Here is a 16,375-nt window from a genome sequence, read left to right as displayed (position 1 = left end):
AGAAAGAAGGAAACCAAAAAAGTAGTAAGGATGAGAGCACAGTAATTTTACACAGAAATTGCATGCATACTAGGGTGCAGAATATAAAATGAGAGTTTTCAAAGCTGCAGGAAGACTCACCTGTGTTCTCTCCTCAGTGTGCCCAGCTTCCTTTTGAGTCACGTTAGTGAAAAAGCAGAAACAAAAGTACCTAGGACCTGGATTTGAAAGATTTGCATTGGAAACCACTTCACCACAGACAGTGCAGCCTTTGTTTTCCTAGCTCTAACAGACTAATTTTTGAGTGATACTATCCCATAGCTTGGTCAATCCTTTTTCAGGAGAGGTCTGGGAGATTACTATAAAGGCAGCGAGCATGAGTTCAAGACCCTGTTCGTGACAGGCTGGGCTCTGCTCCCACTCTCCAGCTATAGAATTCTCATTCTGTCTTCACACAGACAGGTTTGTTCTGTTGGGAACAGACTTGACAGCAGCTCATCCTATTAAGCTGATTTGCAGCACGATGCTATTTTTTTTTTAAATGACAGCATCATTTGGACAGTAGAAGATGATATCCATTAGTTGACCCGGCCGAGCTCTATGGGAGACAGGTCTACAACTAGAAGGTCAATGCACTGATTAAATAAACCACTTTGCTACAGGAACGTGTTTAATTCTGTCTGCATGATTCATCATTGTCCTGTAGAGAGACTGTGAGGCATAAGTATAAGTGGCTAGGTTAGAAAAATGAAATAAAATGAAAAATAATCAATTTTCTAATAATAAAAAGAATGTTTTATGTGGAACCAATGCCAGTAAAAGGAGATTACAGCCATTTTGAACATTCTAGATTTTTCATTTTGAGAACAACGCACATTTAACATGATTCTTCATAATTTAGGAAAATTTAAGTTATGTAAATTAAATGTTGCATGTAACAAAAGGTATAACTCTTTGGTGAAGAAAATATGTGCAGATTGATAGTCACAGTAAAAAAATATAAATATTTCAATAGAAGTTTATTCCCAGGTCCATGTCTGTTCCTTCTCCAGCAATGTGATTTATTTTTTCATGCTGGGAAATGAGTTCAGGTCCTTGCACATATTAAGAAATTATTTTACCTCTGAGATCCAACCTCAGTCTCATTGATTGACATTAGATCAGTTTTACTTTACATGAACATTCTTTTAGTTTCGTCTGTGTAAGTCAATTATGATATCTCTCTCTCTCTCTCTCTCTCTCTCTCTCTCTCTGTCTCTCTCTCTCTCTCTGTCTCTGTCTCTCTCTCTCTCTCTCTCTCTCTCTCTCTCTCTCTGAGACACAGTTTCTTTGTGTAATATTCCTGACTGTCCTGTAACTCACTTTTAGACCAGGCTGCCCTTGAACTCTTAAGAGATCTGCCTACCTCTACCTGCCAAGCTCACCCTGATTTCTGTGACATTTATTTACATGATTGTATGCAACTCTACAGGAGTTCCAGCTCTAATGTACCATGCCTGGTACTTAATTACATTTAAATTTTTTGGGGGGTGAAGGTACATTTTTTAATGGATATTTTCTTTTTTTACATTTCAAATGTTATTCCCTTCCAGAACCCTCTATCCCATCCCCCCTTTCCCTGCTTCTATGAGGGTGCTCCCCCATCCTCTTGCAGACTCCCTCTTGCCTTTCCGCCTTGGCATTCCTTCTACACTGGGGTCATCAAGCCTTAACAGGACCAAGGGCCTCTCTTCCCATGGATGCGGAACAAGGCCATCCTCTGCTACATATTCGGCTAGAGTCTGGGTCACTCCATGTGTACTCCTTGGTTGGTGGTTTAGTCCCTGGGAGCTCTGGGGGGTCTGGTTGTTTGATATTGTTGCTTTTCCTATGGGGTTGCAAACCCCTTCATCTACCCAGTCCTTTCTCTAACTCCTCCACTGGGAAACCCCTTCTCTGTCCAATGGCTGACTGTGAGCATCCTCCTCTGTATTTGTCAGGCTCTGATAGAGCCTCTCAGGAGACAGCTATATCAGGCTCTTGTGGTGGTACACAACAGTAGGATTTGCTGAAGGAGACAGAGGCAGGAGGATCATGAGTCAAGGCCAGTCTGGGATACACATTTAAAATTTTTAATTATTTATTTAGGGTGTGTGTGTGTGTGTGTGTGTGTGTGTGTGTGTGTGTGTTCATGCATGCAAGTAGGTATGTTAAGGCCTGTACATAGAGGTCAGTAAACAGCCTTTCATATCCTGGTAACATTTTTATGGCAGAAATATGACATCATTTTTATTCTATCAACCTCTATTATTTACTTACTTACTTATTTTACCTTTTTACATCACTGTGAAGGAAACTGTTGTGAAAATTCTTGTATATTTTTGTAAGAAGACATTTTATTTTTTGTTGTGAAAACTAAACACCATAGGACATCATTCATTTGACTTCATAGGAACTGAAATTAAAATGGGGTTTACCAGAGGGAAAGGTATGTGGTTAGGTGGGAAGAGGTTATTGAATGGATACTGAGTTACAGTTAGATAGGAGCAAAGATTTTGGTGTTCAGTAATGTTCTTATCTAGAAGAGAATGTTTAAAACTATTTTTTACCATAAATAATGATGAATATTTGAAGGTGTAGATATATTTAACTTTATTTAAACATTGGACAGTATATACATGTATGATGTCAAGTTGGTAGGAGACATGTATACTGAGTACCAATTTAACCTAATTAAGGTTCATCACAACAGAAAACTAAAGAAATGGGTTAACCAGGAACACAAGTGAGATGGAAGAGAGAATCTCAGTCATAGAAGATACCAAGAAAGTGGTCCCAAGAAATAACCAGAAGTAGCCATATTCTAATACCTAATAAATTAGACTTTCAACCAAAAGTTATCAAAAGAGACGGGGAAGGACACTTTCATACTCAAAGAAAAAAATCCACCAAGATGACCTCTCAAATCTAACATCTACACCCCAAATGCAAGGGTACCTACATTTGGAAAAGAAATGTTACTAAAGCTCAAAGCACACATCAAACCTCCCACAATAATAGTAGAAGACTTAAACACCCCACTCTCATCATGGACAACTCATGGAAACAGAAGCTAAACAGAGACAGAGTGAAACTAACAGAAGTTATGAACCAAATGGATTTAACAGATATCTACAGAACATTCTACCCTAAAACAAAAGAATATACCTTCTTCTCAGCACCTCATGATACCTTCTCCAAAACTGACCATATAATTGGTCATAAAACAGGCCTCAACAAATACAAAAAGATTGAAATTATCCCATGTATTCTATCTGATCACCATGGACTAAGGCTGATCTTCAATCAAAACAAAAGCAATAGAAAGTCTACGTACTCATGGAAACTGAACAATTCTCTACTCAATGATAACTGGTCAGGCAAGAAATAAAGATATTAAAGACTTTCTAGAATTTAATGAAAATGAAGGCACAGCATATCCAAACTTATGGGACACAATAAAAGCAGTGCTAAGGAAAATTAATCGTACTGTGTGACTTCATAGAGAAATTGGGGAGATCCTACACTAGAAACTTAACAGCACACCTGAAAGCTCTAGAACACAAAAGAGCAAACACACCCAGGAGGAGTAGAGAGCAGGAAATAACCAAACTCAGGGCTGAAAGAAACCAATTACAAACAAAGAGAATGATACAAAGAATCAACAAAATTAAGAGCTGTTTCTTTGAGAAAATCAACAAGATAGATAAATCCTTAACCAAACTAATTAAAGGGAATTCTATTTAACAAAATCAGAAATGAAAAAGGAGACATAACAACAGAAACTGAGGTAATTAAAAAAATCATCAGATCTTACTATAAAAGCCAACTATTGGACTGAAGTGAGGGGTCCTATGGAAGAATTTGGGCAAGGATTGAAGGAGCTGAAGAAGAGGACAACCCATAGAGCTCCCAGAGACTAAACCATCAACCAAAGAACATACATGGACTGGTCAACGGCCCTGGCACATAAGTAGCAGAGGCTGCCTTGCCTGACCTCAGTGGGAAGGATGCTCCTAATCCTATAGAGACTTAATGCCCCAGGGAAGGGAGATGTTGGGAGTGTGAGTAAAGGAGGTTGGAGGGGAGCATCTTTCAGAAGCAAAGGGGAGGTGGGATGAGGTGAAAACTCTGGGAGGAGAGACAATATTTGAAGTGTAAATAAATAAAATGATTAAAAGAAAAAAAGAACTTGTTACCGTTTTATTAGGAATTGTCACAGAAGTATGCAGGGTTAAGGTTTTAATGTTTTTGTACATAATCAGTAAGATGGTGCTCATTATCTTGAAAAAAAATCCTTGAGGAATTTTTCAAAGTTAAACATTATAGAGTTTAACTATACATACATGTGATGGTTTGCATATGCTTGGTGCAGGGAGTGACACTATTAGAAGGTGTGGCCTTGTTGTAGGAAGTGTGTTACTATGGGGTGGGCTTGGAGACCCTCCTCCTAGCTGCCTGAGGATATGCAGGCTGTTCCTGGCTTCCTTAGGGTGAAGATATAGAACTCAGCTCCTCCTGCACCACACCTGCCTGGATGCTGCCATGCTCCCGCCTTGGTCATAATGGATTGAACCTCTGAACCTGTAAGCCAGCCACAATTAAATATTGTCCTTTATAAAATTTGCATTGGTCATGATTTCTGTTCACAGCAACAAAACCCTAACTAAGATAATATATTTTACAGAGTTTTTAGACGTTCATCTTAAAAGATAATATTCAAATTTCTAGAAGAGGAATTAATATTGGACTTCAAATGGCAGGAAGCAATTTACATCCTAGAGGCATACATGGAACCATGTGGCTGGCCAGAGACAGCATGCATCAATTAACTTTCAGTGCAGCTAGATAACAGATAGAAGTTAGATCATTGAAAAACAAACAGGGCAAGCTGACTGACACAATCACAGCATGTAATTAGATCTCTAGCTCATATTTTAAGTTCTGATTAAGTTGCCACAGTAAGATACAGCTTTCAACCTAGAAATTAAAGCTATTATTCACCCTGATCTATGTTATCTTTGACTGCATATAATAAAGGAGCTTAGTGTTTACACTTGGATAATGGAATTTTCATTGTGATTGAGAGTTCGCTTGAATTTATATCAGTTGGTAGAAAAAAGACAGGCAACACGAATGGATTTGGGATTACCTGTCCTTTGTAATTTTAGTATTTATTCTAATATATGCATCAATGATACCAATAACTCAAAGTTCCACATAGCAAATTACATGAACGTTCATAGGAAGACAAGATTATGGAAATGAGGGATGAGGTTGATATATGCATCAACATGCGGTAGAGTACTCAAACAATATAATAATCATTGACAGGTTTTCAAGATCATCTTTTCTTTAATAGTTTTTGTTAACAGTATCCCTTTTAGGCAACACTGATGTAATTCTTTTTAATACTTACTATAGGTCAGGTAATTCAGTAGAACACAAAGATAGAATAAAATACAGACAACACATTGCCTTGGTGACTGAAACTGACTTACGTTAGTCTTAGGTACATGGATGCTCCAAAATAGAGGTCATAACCACCATCATATGGGTGAAGCATTTGCTTAGATTTAACTCAGTGAACTGAATGTGGATGGTTCTGACTATAATGACACTGTAAGAGCTTAGGGTTACCAGAGTGTAGGTAAGCAAAGTAGGACTAACACACATCATATACAGGCAAAACACATACATGTTTCTAATATGACAACAATCCATTCATGAGTCCGCCATGTTCATCTGTTAAGAATTTTCTTTACAGCAGTTTTGACATCCTTATTTCTCAGGCTGTAGATCAATGGGTTCAGCATGGGGACAACAGTAGTATAAAATACAGATGACACTTTCCCTTGTTCCATTGAACTTAGCGATGATGGCTGTAAGTACATAAATGCAGCAGAACCATAGAAGATGGCAACAGCGGAGATGTGGGAACTGCAGGTGCTGAAGGCTTTAGATCTGCCTTCTGTGGAGCGAATATGGAGGATGCTGACAATTATGAAGATATAGGACGTAAGGATGGCGAATGCAGGTGTCAGGATATTTAATGCACTCAAGAAAAGAACCAAGAGTTCATTGATGTATATACTGGAGCATGATAGCTCCAAGAGAGGAAAAAGATCACAAAAATAGTGGTTAATCTTATTGGTCTTGCAGAAAAGCAATTTTAACATAAAGCCTGTGTGAACCGATGATCCAATAACACCCAAAGTGTAAACTCCCACTGTAAGCCAGAAGCAGAGATGATGAGACATGACAACATTGTAAAGTAAAGGGTTACAGATGGCAACATAGCGGTCATATGCCATTATAGCCAACATGTGACACTCTGCAATTGCAAAAACAAGGAAGCAGTAGAGCTGGGTCATGCATTCAGGGTAGGAGATGATATTCTGCTCTGACACAAAGTTTACCAGCATTTTAGGGGTAATGACAGTAGAGTGGCAGAGGTCAATGAAGGACAGACTGCTGAGGAAGAAGTACATGGGAGTGTGCAGATGAGAGGTGAGTATAATTAGGATGATCATGCCCAAATTCCCCAGCACTGTGAGGAGGTAGATGCCAAGGAAGAGGAGGAACAGGGGCAGCCGCAGCTCTGGTTTGGTTGAGAATCCAGCCAAGATAAATTCGATTACCATCGAATGGTTTCCAGACTCCATTATCTTCTCATTACATTGTCTGAAGCTTCTAGTTTGAAACAGAGAGATGAGTATACTTTTCTGCATCATCTGTATTCTCTCTCTCACTGTCTATGTGTTGGCGTCTCTCTCTCTCTCTCTCTCTCTCTCTCTCTCTTACTCTCTCTCTCACTCTGTGTGTGTGTGTGTGTGTGTGTGTGTGTGTGTGTGTGTGTGTTTGGGGAGACACAGAGAGATGCAACAATACAGAGAATTAAAGGATTCTTTGGATCCATCATCCCTCATCAAAGCAGACTACTTCTGTTTCCTTGGGACAACAGATGACTACATGATTGGAGGAAGAAAAACTGACATCTAGGACCTTGACAGTATACTGATCATAACCTTTTAGGATGAGTGCAAGGTTTGTCCTTTAAATTCAGTTGAAAACAAAGGTTTATTTGTTTTATTTTTGATGATTTTTTCTCTTCCTTTCAAATTCTCTGCAATATATGTTGTCATGAATATTACTGTTTATAATGCATAGTAATTCAATTTTATCAGACAAGATCAAAAGAATTAGAAATGTTTTCTTTCATCTATTTGTTACTAGATTCATCCTATTTCCTTACAGTAATTCTGACTTTAACTAGCTGACCAACTGGCTGACTTAACATAGTTGTTTCTCCATTGAAACATCTACACCGTGACCCTCATATACTGTATGTAATCCTGCCACCAAGCAAGGCAGAACTTAATTCCCACACAGATGTTCTTCTTATATCTTGACAGCAGAGGAGTTGTGTTTTCTTGTTTTAACTTGGATAGTTTCTGGGGAGAATTACTATAGCAAAATTTAATTACATACTTTGCCTCCTTGGTGAAGACTCAATGGACCATAATGACCCCTGCTAACTAGATTTCATTGTTGAATTGGTAGAGCTCAGACTACTCCTCATATGAGAATAGTTTGGGAAGACCAACATAAGATGAACTTTTCACTGGCCAGATTTTGTGATCATGATGTTTATGTACACCCTCTAACATGTTATTGATGGTGGCTTGTGGATTACCAGAGCACTTGCACAATAAAGTTAGATGTTTTCAATTCACTAAAGTTAATGGTATGATGTAACTTTTCAAAATGACCAACGCACACATTTACTTTACATCTGAAAAGTAAACATGTAGATTCTAGGACACAGGAAAAAACCATAGTCTTAACATTCAACAACATCTGTACTATTATTTTCAAACCAGAATGGGATACTTTGAAAGAACATGGAAACCAGATAATTTCAGAAAAGAAATCAATGACTATCGTTAGTCGAGAAATATCTAAAATGATAGAGAGTAATTTGTCAATATAATAAAAAAATCCACATATCACATGACATGTGTATCTAAATATGCAGTTTATTTGCCTAGATTAAAAAGTATTGGTCTCACTGAGTCTGCCTTCAAAGGCTTAATGTAAAATTAATGACCTGAAGTAAGGGAGAGAGGTATGTTGCTTCTGAAACAAAAAGAGCATCTTCCATAAATTTCTTAATGGCACAATATTTTCTTTCTATGTAACAATTTTCTTTTTCAGATATTGGTCAAGGATGTAGTGGTCTGTATATGAAGTCAACTTTAAGATCTTTTCCAATTCTAGTATTTTGTGACTTGATAATGCTAATATCATTAGACTATACAGTCTAAGTTCAAATCTCTCTAAATCCTATTGGCACTATGACCACAGGAATCTGTGGTCTTAGATTCTTCTGTCCATCCAGAAAGTAGACATTCAAATACCTGACACGTCAAAAATTAAATTAATTAGCACACAGTTTCTGGGTCACAGTATGAACTTAATTGATACCCACGTTGTTTCCATGGGAATGTGTTATCTGTCTCTGGGATGTCCTGCTGAGTTAGTCAGCAGCTTTTCTGTTGCTCCCATTGTAGTTGTGAATAGTGATTGGCATATTGCCTTGGATATAGCATGTGTCAAAAATGTGGTCAATAAAATTGTTCACAGAAACTTAACATAGTTTTAAAACAATCCTTAAGAATGGGACGCTAGCAAACTGCTGAACTGAGAAGGGGTCCTCATTGAAGGAGTTAGAAAGAGGTTTGAAGGAGCTGAAGGGGCTTACAACATCATGAGAACAACAAAAACAACCAACCAGAGCTCCCAGGGACTAAACCACTACCCAGAGAGTACACATGGATAGACCCGTGGCTGCAGCTGCATATGTAGCAGGGGATGGCCTTGTTGGACACCAATGGGAGGAGAAACCCTTGGTCCTGCTAAGGCTGAACCCCCCAGTGTAGGGGAATGTCAGGGTGGTTGGGTAGGGGGAACACCCTTATAGAAGATGGGGGTGGTGGTAGAGGATGGGATAGGAAGCTTATGGATGGGAAACGGGGAAAGGGAATAACATTTGAAATGTAAATAAAAAATATCCAATAAAAATTAATTAAAAAAAAAAGAATGGGGCACCAAGTTTACACTGGTAGAGTTAAAAATGGCTGAACAATAACATGTCTGGCACGAGTCTGTGCTGCTGAGCACAAGTGTGGTCTCTAGAGCGAGTGTGGCTATGGAACAACAGCCATGCACATTTGTGTGCACCAGGAGAGATACTCCAGCAGAAGGCCTTAAGGTTTTAAAGGACAAGGATGGGAGTTCATACTTACCCTCCTTTTTTTTTTTTTTTGCAGCAAGTTCAGTGTTGAAGGGTTTTATTCTCATTTTCACTGGATAGAAAATTGTATTTGATAATGTGAGGAGATAGCTTCAAGGATCTTTGAGTCTCTGATCTTGATAGTTGAACTCTCGCCTCAGTCGTTCATTCTTCTGTATATGTCAGTTGATGCTACACTTCTGTATGTTAGAGCTAATCGCAGTCACGTTCAAAACAAAAATAATAATGACCTCTCAGAAGAATCGTGTCCCATAGGTATTAACTGGAATGAAAACTGTCAACAATTAGAAATCCTGTTTTCCCTACTGAGTGTTGAGTATGTAATATTGTCTGAGATTATTTGCTCTTCTAGTTAGACTCTGAATTACAACAGAAGGATGTGAGTGCTCTCACTGTTGGGGTTCTAGACATTTTAAGACAAAGCCTTTAAAAATTTTAAAATGTCATGAAAATTGTAAAATATATTTTTAACGATATATTTCATACGTCAAACATGAATACAGGTAAAGGAAACTAGAGAAGCCATATGCTTCCTGTGTTTTTGTTTACCTCTGTTGACTTCACTAATTTAACAGTATTTAAATATTATAAAATATTCATAAACAACGATTAGTAGAATATTTTAAATTGTGAATACAAACATATTTCCCTTTGATTCCACATTGAAATATTCAGATATTATTAAAGATATACAAGGAGTTTGTAACAAGACTAATAGGCAGATATTAGGATAGTTTCTAAATTTAAAAATAAATGTGGACAGACACCGTGAATATTTCATTATAGACTCTATTTTCATGCTAAATTATTTGTTAAAGTAAAGTTACATTTAATACTCTATTCCCTAATCACTAACATACACTTTTGAGGTAAATGTATGCAATAAATTTTTGTAACTGAATTTACTTTGAATTCTTAAATTATTTGATATAGAATTTTAATGTGTTTTGTATGGGTATTTCTTCAATTGGTTAAAATAACATAACTTTTAAACAGCGTTGTTAAAAATAAAGCTATTAGCAATTGAAAACTTCTGGCAATGAAAAAATGGAGGATGACCAGGTATATCAACGACTCTCCAGGGCAGGGCCGATGCCCAGGAATAATTGGCCGGCATAAAACAAACTCAGTTTTGATTTTTGTTTCTTTGCTTTTCATGTTTCTTTTTTTTTGCTTCATTTTGTTTTCTTTCAGTATATGTGTTTTTTCTTTGTTTTAGTGGAGTCTTTTTTGTTGAGAGAGAGATGGGGGGGGGATTTGTGGGTAGGGAGGCAAGAGGTGGGAGGTGGGAGATGAACACCTCCCATCTGGGAAGAGTTCAAAATGGAGAAAGAGATGATCAAAATATATTGTATAAAATATTTAACTTAAAGCAAACTAATTAAAAATATAAAACAGATAAAAACTCAGACTGCAGAGGACCTGTGACAGCCCTACTCTATGGGTCTTGTGCTGACTGACACAGGCTGATAGCCTCCATTCTGGGAATAGTTGGGGGTGTTGGAGGTGTCCCTGGTAGCCAGGAAAGAACAGGGATCCAGCTATACCAGCTATATCATGAGTAGGAGCTTCCACTGGTGTCCTTACTTGGAACAGTTATTAAAAGGAAGCAAGAAAAATGTTGCTAGGCAACAGCAACACAATGTAAGACATATCATATGACATCTACCCCATAGAGACATAGCATCATTTCTATAGCATGTGTTATGGATGCTATAGGGGGATGCCTAGTTAAAACCTGGAGGGGGAGGAAAGGCTTGGCAAGGAACCACTTATGTTTGTCAATGAAAGGTTTATGAATGCTGGAAATGGATGGAATCTTCTGTGTGGAAAGCATCCTGAATAAAGACAAAGATAAAGGCTGAGTCTAACATGACATAGGTCTTTCTAAAAATGTTTTAATAGCTACTGAAATTCTGTTTATTTTATTAGCACTTTATGTATTATATTTTAGTCACATCTGACAGTATCATTTTTCTTAGATGCAATGCTAAATCCAAATGCTAAGTTCTTAGTAACAACATTGGAGAAATGTAGCACGTAGTTTTAAAAAGACAGTCCAAACTAAACAGGCTAGACCCTGGCTCTGGAGGTCTCGCCAACCCCCATGGGATCCCCAAGCAGCTCCATCATTCCTGTGTTGATGAGTCATTCTTTTTTCCTTCTGTAGATTTATGACTGACTGTCATGCACTGGAGATGAATGCCTTCACATAAAGAGCCATTGTGTGAGACCAAAGCTAGACACTCCATATAGCACAGTCAATAAACAAAAGACATTAATACCTCTGAGTATCTGCAGTTTCACCGTGGGTGACCTTTTGACTGAATGTTTGTATGTGTATGTGTGTGTGTCAAAATGATGGTATCTAAGTTTCCTTCTAGTGACAACTGATCATTTCTGAAAATGCTTTATATAAAACACATTTCCTTGTGGACAATAATATATAGGTGTATCAGAGAAATGAAACATCCTGAACAAGAATATTACCTTCTTTCATCACAGTACTTAGTGATCAAATATATTTACACTGTGAAATTTTTGTTTGTTTTGTTTTGGTTCGGTTTTTGTTTGTTTTTTAACCTTCCCACTGAGGAAGATGTGCTGGTTAACGACAGTGCTTCACAGTCTTTGCCATCTCTCTCCTATTTTCCCCCAGTTGTCTTATACATACTATGTGCATAGGAGTTACAGTTTACCTTAACCCAGCATGAAGTTACAAAATCACATTCTCTTCTTAAGTGGCAATATTCTGGGGAACCGCTCCACATGAACCACAGATTTTTCACCCCACTGCAAATTGTGTTGTGCTGTGAAAGTTTTCCATTTTGATTCCAGAAGGAATAAGGGAAAATGCCTACTGAGTGCTATGAGGGGAGCACAGCCAAGCTTGGAAGTTGTAAACTGGTGAACACAGGGTCTCTTACCACAAAAGGGAGGATCTGGCTGCTAATCCCTTGAGCTAGAGTGGTGAGACCTCCCAAGGATTGGCTGGGCAGACATGTGGGCACAAGTGCTACTTATTGAAATACAAGTCTCTGTAGATTTTGCCCGTTCCGAGACTGGAAGCCGTGGGCAGGGTATTCTATGAAAAAATTTAAATTAATGTTTTTATAATATGAGTAATTTTGCAATTGTACTTGATAATTCCTGTATATGTGTGGGACCATGAAAGGCACCGTGGTGGTTCCCTGTTGAGGAGGTTTGAAACCCTGGTGACCCTGAAAGGGATGGAGGTGTTTCGCCTGACTCCCAGGAAACCAGGTGGTCACTAGCGGGCAGCCCTCCTAAGGGCAATGCCCACAAGTCTCTCCACAGGTGGAGGATGTGACCAGGGTCCTGTAGGCTCAAGACAGATCTCCATTATAATGATAAAGACCTGGAGGCTTGACTAATGAATTTCGCTTGCCAGACAATCCTCCCTGCAAGACGTATTTAATCTCAGGTTCACTCTGAGAAGTAGGGTATGGTTTTACTCATCTACTTTCCACCATGACAATAAAGGCCTTAAAACCACGAACTGTGTCTTTTCTTCAGTATCCGCCATGGGGAGCCACAGAAGGCCTTGGTCTACAGAGCTGCTGTCTAATCTCCTGTGCTCCCAGTGACCTGTAGTCTACCACAGTCAATCCAAGAACTGTCCCTACGGGGACAAGCTGGAGCGTCCCCTCTTTTACCTCGGTCCCAGGCTAGATCCAACTCTGAAGTCTGCCACTCTATTCTCAGCTCATCCGCAGCATCCCAGCAGTGCCTGGATGCCCAAGAGCCTGAGAACCAGACTGCCTGCCTCCTTGCAGGCCCAGGGACCCCCCTCCCCCCAGCCAGCTCTGGCTGTGTCTTGCACTCAGACTGTGCTTCCCCACCCTTGGAGTGGTGTCATGTGTCTTCCTACAGCCCACCAGGGGGAGGTGTCTGGTAAGTACAGTCAACTTCCTGCCTCCCCAAGCGGCCTGAGCCATGTGGCAGAGCATACACAGGGGACCCCAATAACCCTACAATTGGCGCCAACCAAAGTGCAAGTATGGGCTGAACCTTCCTATCCCACAGACATATCTAGCAAATGTGTGTTGTGGATTTGGCCCCTCAAATTGCATGGGAATCCACATATCTACACAAGGGAGGTTGAGGATCCTTGCCCTTAGTTGGTTCAGATTGGTAAATAAAGTTGCATGTGGCTAATGATTGGGCAGGGAGACAGAGGCGAGCCTTTTGGATTCCCGGGCAAGGGGACAGAGGAAGGAGAGAAAGGGAGAGCTGCCATGCATTGAAAGGAGCCTTCATGCTGGGGAATTCAGCTTGAGAGGGCTGCAGATCTTGGTATGGGGCAGCCAAGATGGGATATAGGTTTTAGCATGTACTTATTTAGGAATATCTCCATTAAAATAAGATAGTTTACTATAACTTTCACATTAAATATTATGAAGTTAGGATTTTGTATTAAATTTAATCTTTAATAATTTTATACATGTATAATTAAGAATAATTTTATACATGATGCAATACATCCTGATTACTCTTATCCCCACCTTTTCCCCCTCTCTTAAATGCCCATTAACCCCACCTTTCTGTACTTCCTACAAGTCACCTTTCCAAGATCATGCCATTTTGTTTTGTTTTGTGACCAACTGAGTTTAACCAAGGTTATCTAGTTGACCCTGGGTGTGAATTATTCTTAATGAAACTTTTCAAAGCTCTGGAGCTTTCAGGAATAAGAAACAACACAATCACCACTTACGATCTAGAAGTAGTAATAAGAAACCAGCTTCTTTGGTCGTGCTTTTAGTGCATACAGAAAATATTCTCCAGATGCTGCTACCACCAGGAGGGCATCATAAGGGACTTGACGTATTTTTGTATTTTTCGAGGCCACTTAGAGCCACTGAGATGGCCTGATATGAAGAGCATAATCTCAGAAGCAAAATCTTGGTTTTATGATTGCAGTTTCAAGGGAAGCAATGGGAATTTAATTGGGTAAGGGAAATAATGGGAATTTATTTTTTGGAAGTCACCTTCTTTGTCCCCAATTTACCCTTTTCTTTTGGCGGTAGATAGTCTTCTTAAAATATGAGAGCATTTAATAATTCTAATATGTTATTATTCAGAAAGTAATTTTTACAAGTTTTGCTTTCTAGATCTGAATATATATTATGTTTATACAGTAGTAAGAAAATGCACTTCTGAATCTGCCATGGTCAGTTATGTGCTGGAGTCATACCATCAAATATCAGAAATATGCTGCTGGGAGAGACTGCTAGCTAGTCTGCCCCTTGGAAGAGGCTATATCCTGAGGCATATCAGAGGATCTGCTACACTCAGAGCAGTAGGTAAGAACCTACCTCCCTAGAAGTTCTAGAGACTGGTTGAATTTGCAAACTGCTCTTTCTAATTCTTTGAACAATCGAGTTGTAATTTTGATGGGGATTGCATTGAATCTGTAGATTACTTTTGGCAAGACAGCCTTTTTTTTTATTAACTTGAGTATTTCTTATTTACATTTCGAGTGTTATTCCCTTTCCCAGTTTCCGTGCCAACATCCCCCTAACCCCACTCCCTCCCCTTCTTTATGGGTGTTCCCCTCCCCATCCTCCCCCCCATTGCCCCATTGCCGCCCTCCCTCCAACAATCACGTTCACTGGGGGTTCAGTCTTAGCAGGACTAAGGGTTTCCCCTTCCACTGGTGTTCTTACTAGGATATTCATTGCTACCTATGAGGTCAGAGTCCAGGGTCAGTCCATGTATAGTCTTTGGGTAGTGGCTTAGTCCCTGGAAGCTCTGGTTGCTTGGCATTGTTGTACATATGGGGTCTCGAGCCCCTTCAAGCTCATCCAGTTCTTTCTCTGATTCCTTCAACAGGGTTCCTGTTCTCAGTTCAGTGGTTTGCTGCTGGCATTCGCCTCTGTATTTGCTGTATTCTGGCTGTGTCTCTCAGGAGAGATCTACATCTGGCTCCTGTCAGCCTGCACTTCTTTGCTTCATCCATCTTGTCTAATTGTGTGGCTGTATATGTATGGGCCACATGTGGGGCAGGCTCTGAATGGGTGTTCCTTCTGTCTCTGTTTTAATCTTTGCTTCTCTATTCCCTGCCAAGGGTATTCTTGTTCCCCTTTTAAAGAAGAAGTGAAGCATTCACATTTTGATCATCCGTCTTGAGTTTCATGTGTTCTATGCATCTAGGGTAATTCAAGCATTTGGGCTAATAGCCACTTATCAATGAGTGCATACCATGTGCATTTTTCTGTGATTGGGTTACCTCACTCAGGATTATATTTTCCAGTTCCAACCATTTGCCTATGAATTTCATAAAGTCATTGTTTTTGATAAGACAGCCATTTTTTCAATATTAATCCTGCCAATCCCTGAACATGGGAGATCTTTTCTTTTTCTGAGATCGTCTTCATTTTTTTTTTCTTCAGAGACTTGTAGTTCTTGTCATACAGATCTTTCACTTTCTTGATTAGAGTCACACCAAGGTATTTTATATTATTTTGTCTATTGGGAACAGAGTTGTTTTTCTAATTTCTTTCTTAACCTTTTTATCCTTTGAGTAGAGGAAGGTTACTGATTTATTTTAGTTAATTTTATATCCATCCACTTCGCTGAAATTGTTTATCATTTTTAGGTGTTCTCTGGTAGAGTTTTCGGGGTCACTTAAGTACTCTATCATATCATCCACAAATAGTGATATTTTGACTTTTTCCTTTCCAATTTATATCCCTTTGACCTCCCTTTGTTGTCTGATTGCTCTGGTTAGGACTTCAAGTACTATATTAAATAGGTAGGAAAGAGTGGCCAGCCTTGTCTACTTCTTGATTTTTGGATTGCTTCAAGTTTCTCTCCATTTAGTTTGATTTTGGCTACTGGTTTGCTGTACATTGCTTTTACTATGTATAGGTATGGGCCTTGAATTCCTGATCTTTCCAAGACTTTTAATATGAAGGGGTGTCGAATTTGGTCAAATGCTTCCTCAGCATCTATTGAGATGATCATGTGGTTTTTTTTACTTTGAGTTTGTTTAATATAGTGGATTACACTGATGGATTTCCATATATCCAACTATCCCCG

General features: G+C 39.0%; 1 protein-coding gene across 1 annotated transcript; it reads right to left on the bottom strand.

The window, feature by feature from the left end:
* Positions 1–5,738: 5,738 nt before the first annotated feature.
* On the bottom strand, positions 5,739–6,662 carry Or8g2 (olfactory receptor family 8 subfamily G member 2). Its single transcript, NM_001000599.1, is given in 1 exon segment — positions 5,739–6,662. A coding segment is annotated over 1 exon segment (924 nt).
* Between the last annotated feature and the right edge of the window lie 9,713 nt (positions 6,663–16,375).

The sequence above is a fragment of the Rattus norvegicus genome, chromosome 8 (assembly GCF_021556685.1).
Source record: "Rattus norvegicus strain SHRSP/BbbUtx chromosome 8, alternate assembly SHRSP_T2T, whole genome shotgun sequence".
Classification (NCBI taxonomy): Eukaryota; Metazoa; Chordata; class Mammalia; order Rodentia; family Muridae; genus Rattus; species Rattus norvegicus.
Note: the sequence above shows the minus strand (reverse complement) of the source record. Positions and strands in the feature narration are given on the sequence as shown.